Here is a 6618-nt window from a genome sequence, read left to right as displayed (position 1 = left end):
TGCAGTTTGAAAAACACTGCAATGGAGCAACTAGTGGAAGATAGTTACTCATTAAATAAATTACCTTTCTTTTTTTTTTCCCTGCTTTTAATTCACATTGGTGAAGAGAACCACAGTGGGTGTGTTTGTGATTTTGTGTTTAAGGTGTCTTCTAGGAAAAACAGTAAACAGCACATATGTGGGCAAAGGAGTCCTAAGTTTCTGGTAGACTTGTCAACTCTCTGATCTCAACCAGGAGATACAGTGTTAGAATGAAACAGCTACAACAGCATTTTTTGTTTTAATCTCTGATTTATTTAAGAGCAACGCAATAGTAGGGGGAGGATAAGAAGAAAATTGGCTTCTGGATAAAAGAGGGCAGAATGTGCACCTGGTAGAATTTTTGTCTGTGCCGTGTGTACAAAGGTATATAGGGAAGGTACTGTTATCTTTATACTACTCTGACACCAAATGATCCTTGTATTACAGTGCCTGAGAAGTGAACCCAGTCAACTGTCAATTACTTAGCTCTGTCTACTTCATTGCCTCAGTACTTGTCTTTTAGAAATTCCACAAAAAAGTGGAAAAGAGAAAAAGAACTGTCAGTTTAGTCAATGTATTCTCTCTTGGTTAGAAACCCTAAAAATGCTACTAAGTAGAGAGGGATACAGTTTTAAAATTTCATTAGTGTTGAGCTAAAATCATACCTTACATTTATGTATTGCCTTAACAGTTTTGACATGCATTATTTGCATTGAGTCTCACAACAACCTAGTATGGTGGGCAGGCTGAGAGGCATTTTACAGATGAGGAATCTGTTTTTTTCCTTATTCCTGCTACCAAGATAAAAAAGTGGCAAATTCAGCACTAGAATCCAGATATTCTGGGACATTTTCTCCAGTTGTCTGTGTTGTCCATGTTGGTCTAAAGAAGCAGTAATGGAGAGTAAACAGTGTTAATGGGGCTAAGGAAACCCAACTTTGATAAAATGAAACCTTCCATTCTTCTCGGATCATATCCCAAGTATGCTATAATTAAATGCAAATACATCTTATTTTTAGTATTATTTTAATTCTTACACTTTTTGCCCTTCTATCCCAATTATTTTTTAAAAAAAGAAAAGAAAAAGTTAAATGTAGACAAATCTACTTAACAATGAACTAGGAAAATTGGAATGAAAGGTCTATTTAATGTCAAGAAATTCAGCTGAGCCCCCCTTTATTATAGCATCTCAATTAATTAGAATCTTGCTTAAACACTAACATTTTTAGATATTTCTTTAAAAGACTCATCATTTCTCTGTGTGAAATTAGTTTTACAATTCTAAAGTGTGCTTCTAAAATAGTTATTAACTTACTTTTAGACACAGGAAAAGCCCAGAGTCCACTTTACCCTTAACATCCTACCCTAAAGGATAACTTAAATTATTTCTTTTCATATGAATAAAAAAAATTAATACATTTTAATTTTTAATTTTTAGACGTCTGTGGAGTTGAAGAAAGCTCTGGAGCTCATCAGAGTGTATAACTGAAGAATGTGACGGCTGAAAACACTTTTAAAATGCTGAAGATTCAACAGTGTGTAGTAGCCAACAAACTACCTAGAAACAGGCCATATGTTTGCAATATTTGCTTCAAGCACTTTGAAACACCATCAAAATTAGCAAGGCATTATCTTATTCATACTGGTCAAAAGCCATTTGAATGTGAAGTGTGTCATAAAACTTTTAGGCAGCTAGTTCATTTGGAAAGACATCAATTAACTCATAATCTGCCTTTTAAATGTAGCATCTGTCAACGCCACTTTAAAAATCTGAAAACATTTGTGAAGCACCAGCAGCTTCACAATGAAACCTACCAGAGTGATGTTAAACAGGTCAGAAGGTTGGAGGCCAAGCAGGAGAAGCCAGTTTATGGAGTGTATCGGACTTTTGCCCCAGAGGAGAGATGGACGTTACATCCGTGCTCTAAACCTGATGCCACGTACAACCCTACAAAGAGAAGAAAGACCATTCACGCGTGCACAATCTGTGGCAAGATGTTCCCGTCACAATCAAAACTCGATAGGCATACACTTATTCATACTGGTCAGAGACCTTTTAAATGTGTCCTGTGCAGTAAATCTTTCCGACAGTCAACTCATTTAAAAATTCACCAACTCACACATTCGGAAGAAAGGCCTTTTCAATGTTGTTTTTGTCAAAAAGGATTTAAGATTCAAAGCAAACTTCTGAAGCATAAACAAATCCATACCAGGAATAAGACTTTTCAGACTCTTTCATTAAAGGTAAAGAGTCCAGAATCATGCCCACTGCCCAGTAAATTAAATGCAAAGCAGGATGGTTTTGAAAATGGTGATATGGGGGAATCTGAGGAGAATAGTCCACTCGATGTCCACTCTATTTATATAGTTCCTTTTCAGTGTCCAGAGTGTGAAGAATGTTTTGAATCAGAGCAGATCCTCAATGAACACAAGTGTTTTCCTGCCAGAGGTGGCAAAATTCCAAGCAGGCTCAAAAGAAGCTACAACTATAAAACCACTGTTAAAAAAATCCTGGCCAAGCTTAAACGTGCGGGGGGTAAGAAATTAGATAACTTTCGATCTGAGAAAAAAGTATTTAAAACCAGTTTCTTGAAAAATTGTGATCTTACTTCTGGTGAGCAGAGCTCTGAACAAACTCAGAAAACATTTATGGGTTCTCTTGGCAAATATGGAACATACAAGACAGTTGGCAATCAAAAGAAAAAAACATTGACTTTGCCATTTTCTTGGCAAAAGCAATTCCAGACCCAAAATGTAGGGAAAAATTTGAAAGGTGTCCTTACAACAGAAAGCATGTTAACTATGGATAGTTCAGTAAATAATAAAGACATGTCTGTCTATGGTTCATCAGGTGAGGAATTCTTTGATAACTGTGAAGTGCTTCAGTGTGGTTTTTCAGTTCCAAGTGAAAACATACATACTGGACATAAAACGTGTCCCTGTGACAAATGCGAGAAAGTATTTCCTTCTATATCCAAACTACAAAGACACTATTTAATTCACACCGGACAGAGGCCTTTTGGCTGTAATGTTTGTGGGAAATCTTTTAGACAGTCAGCTCATTTAAAAAGACATAAACTCACTCATATTGAAAAGATTCCTTATAGACGATCTCTTTGTCAAGTAGAATTTGAAAATTTGAACAAACTCTTCAATCGTCCGGGCGATAATGTTAACTGTAACGCTTTCCAACAATATCAGGCTCTTGGTTTCCACAAGTGTGAGGTCTCAGAGTCAGATCAAATGTCGGAAATAAAAGTGAAGGCAGAATCAGAGGATTTCCTTCTTGGTGCCCACTGTGGGAACCGACAGCCCTGTCTCTCAGGCACACGTCCGGAATCAGAGCAGAGGTGCTGTCGTCGTGGCCCCTCTTCAGGCCGTCCTGAGAGGAATGAAGGCCTTCTTTACCGATGCAGCGTTTGTTCGAAAAGTTTCAGGTCTCCGTCAAAACTGGAAAGACACTATCTAATTCACGCGGGGCAGAAGCCATTTGAATGCTCAGTATGTGGCAAAACATTCAGACAGGCTCCTCACTGGAAGAGACATCAACTCACTCACTGGAAAGAACGACCACAAGAGGAAATGGTTGTCCTGAATTCCGTCATGTAACTGACACAGTCACTAACACGTCTGTGGTCTGTGGGGATCTTGTTCTTGAAACCTGTATCATTTAAGGTGGATTCTTATCAAAACGCCTGCATTAGATTGAATGATTTCATAGGCAGTTGCTTGTCCTGCATGATAAGAAGATAATATACAGAAAATTAGTACAATTTTCTAGGGTTAGCCAAATTAATTTTTAGAGGGAAAACATGGTTTAATGCTGTAAAGTAAGCGTTTATTTTATTTGAATATTTTAAGCATATACTTGGGCTATATGGAAGTGTTATAAATCCATGATGCTGTATAAATGATTCAGCCTCATGCATTTTTTAAAAATTATAAGGCATGCCATCTCCTTTAAGATAGACTGAAAAGATTAAGAGGCAAAAATGGGCTCTTAGCTGCAGTAAATAACCCAACTGTATTTCATTTGTTTTACGCTTCACATGAAAGCATAATTTTGTCCACCTGTGGCTCAAATTCCAGTGCAGATTTTTTTTCTTGAGTTAAATAGAGATAATAAAAGTGAAAACGGATGAGAAAGTTATGCACTGTTTTCATTAGTGTCTTCAAAGCCGTTTATGGTTAGGACTTTGTGGTAGTTTCACCTCCTTTTCCCCAGGTAATGAGAATCGTTTGGGTCCCCTCCCCCCCCGCCCAAGCTGCTGTTTTTCCAAAAAGAATTAAAAGGAGGATAGAAGCCAGGATGTACCTATCTGTGTTTACCATATTCACTTGCTGGAACATTTTCCAAGTGCCATAATCTTGATAAGATGTGTGCAGTTTTATCTTCACAGAGGAGTAAATCATGTATTTACTTGCTAATTGTTGACAACCGTTTAGTTACAGACATAAGACTCACCTAGAGACCTGCATCCCCTTAAGACTTTTTTACATTTACTTTAGTAAAACATTTAATGCCTCTTTAATTGAGTGGTCCTATGACTTACCTAAGCCTATAATGTTAAGTTGGATCAAATAGCAATGGTCTAGTTTTTAGTTTCTATTCCTGTAATGCAAAAAAAAAGTTGTTTTGATCCTTATTAAAATTTTTTTAGTTAATAAGGTAATTATTCCTGTGTAGAAATAAGATGGTCATATTATTGAGGCTGTGGTTCTTCTGAACAGAACTGTCATGATATGGGAAGTAAGTCATTTAATCCTAAACTATAAAGGATTTATCTCACAATCACAAACTGTCCTTCACATTTGCCATTGTATATAAAATCTTTAACAACAATTTCTGGAAATAAATTAACAGTTATATTCCTACAAAAGGAAGAATAGATAAGTATTTATCCTGGCACACTTAAATACAGTGAAAAACCTATTGGGAATGTGGATAAATGAATAAAATTTGGGGGTGGGTGGGGAAATGTGTTTATTTCTTAATGCAAGTGAATTCTAAGTACCTTGGGTTTCACTTACAGAGATGAAAGATGACGATAAAGGTAAAATGTCCAATGGTGTGCAGATGTGCCTTTTTTTTTTTTAAGTATTCACATAGAGACATCTAGCTAAAGCAGAAGATAATTGGTAATTAATTATATGCTTTACAGAAGAATTTCTCGTAGGTTTTCTAGAAATACTGTCCTCCAGTGCAACAGGGTGATAGTTTACAGGATTTGCTTTATGCAGAAATTTCCAAAACACATCTGTTATATAAAAGCAAGAAGTGACTAGTTCATTTTCCCAAGGATGCTCACATAAATATTCAAGGGGTTTTTATTTTTAATATGTCTGAAATGATGTATTTGGGCATTTTCCTAAGCTATTTATGTAATTTTATTTGAAGGAAATGTCTTATATACTCCTTTTCCAAGTGACACAGGGAGAATTCTAACAGTGTTGTGCTTGTATGATTCTGAGATTTTATTTGCCTAAGTGATATTACTATACTTTTTTTTGTCTAAGCCTTTTTAAGCTGTTTCATATTGAAAGTTGGAATATTGTAAAAATTTTGTCAAAGATGTACTGTAGTGCTATTTGAGTACCTATAACAAAATACTTATTTACCTTTATTATCGCAAGCTTCTTGTGGAAACTTTATAGGAATGAAAATAAACTGTATACGTTCATATTAAGAAGATTAAACATTAGGTGTTAAGTAACGGTTTGCTGCATGTTAGCACTGTTAGTATTGCTGAATCAGTTCCCTGGGTATTCTTAAAGCATAAACTTTATCAACATCTTTAAAGAGAACTAGGAAAATGTTGTATTTGGGTGTCTCCAGGCCATAGCAGGATTGTTTACTACTATGATTGGCTGAGTTAGGGGAATTACCGTTTCTTGTTTTGTGCTGCAATAGGGCCTACCATTTTAGCGTGAAAATGTGTCTGTGTTAAAGGGTATTATAGATGGTGGTTAAATCCTTGAAAAATTCAAATTTCAGAATATTTTTAAAATAAAGTTTCAAGTTACACAGTTTGGATTTTTTCGTTGTTGTTAAGTGAAAAACCCTTGCCCCACATAATCCTGGGACAAGGTACTGATTGCCAGACATTTCCCCGGGCCCGCTTCAATCCATCTTCCACATTGAACTTCCTACAGGAAAATATTTTACTTCTTGCTTCAGATTACATTTCTTTGACAGTCTCTCATCACCTGCAAAAGAAGTACATAGAAGAGAGGCCTGTAATTGCAATGACCATTTGGTACCATGAGGGATGCTAGCGTGGGGATGAAGTTCAACACACACGACGGGCAGAGCCAAAGAATCATAGAAGAATGAAACAGGAACCCTGATCAAAATGCCGGAAGCACAACTTATCACTAGACTTTTAAATTCATTTTTAAAATAGATTTCCTTGTTTAAACCGATTTGAATTAATTTTTTTTTTTTTCTTGTAGCAACAACATCAAAATATCCCAGCTAGTAATGGCCACCAAAGGTCTCCTAATTGCCAAATCTCATGGTTTTTTTATTTCTTGTCCTTCAGATTTCTTGGAAGCATTTGACACTGTTGCCTTTTGAAACTCTTCTCTTTGACTCTG

The 6618-nt window shown here is 36.1% G+C and overlaps 1 protein-coding gene across 1 annotated transcript; it reads left to right on the top strand.

Moving 5' to 3' along the window:
• Positions 1-1506: 1506 nt before the first annotated feature.
• ZNF770 (zinc finger protein 770) lies at positions 1507-6051 on the top strand (the record flags this gene model as incomplete). Its single annotated transcript, XM_012556763.2, has 1 exon — positions 1507-6051. A coding segment is annotated over one exon (2124 nt), but the record flags the coding sequence as incomplete, so codon positions are not given.
• Positions 6052-6618: the final 567 nt, after the last annotated feature.

Source organism: Trichechus manatus, unplaced genomic scaffold (genome assembly GCF_000243295.1).
Source record: "Trichechus manatus latirostris isolate Lorelei unplaced genomic scaffold, TriManLat1.0 scaffold00076, whole genome shotgun sequence".
NCBI classification, from domain to species: domain Eukaryota; kingdom Metazoa; phylum Chordata; class Mammalia; order Sirenia; family Trichechidae; genus Trichechus; species Trichechus manatus.
This window is presented reverse-complemented; position numbering and strand designations above follow the sequence as displayed.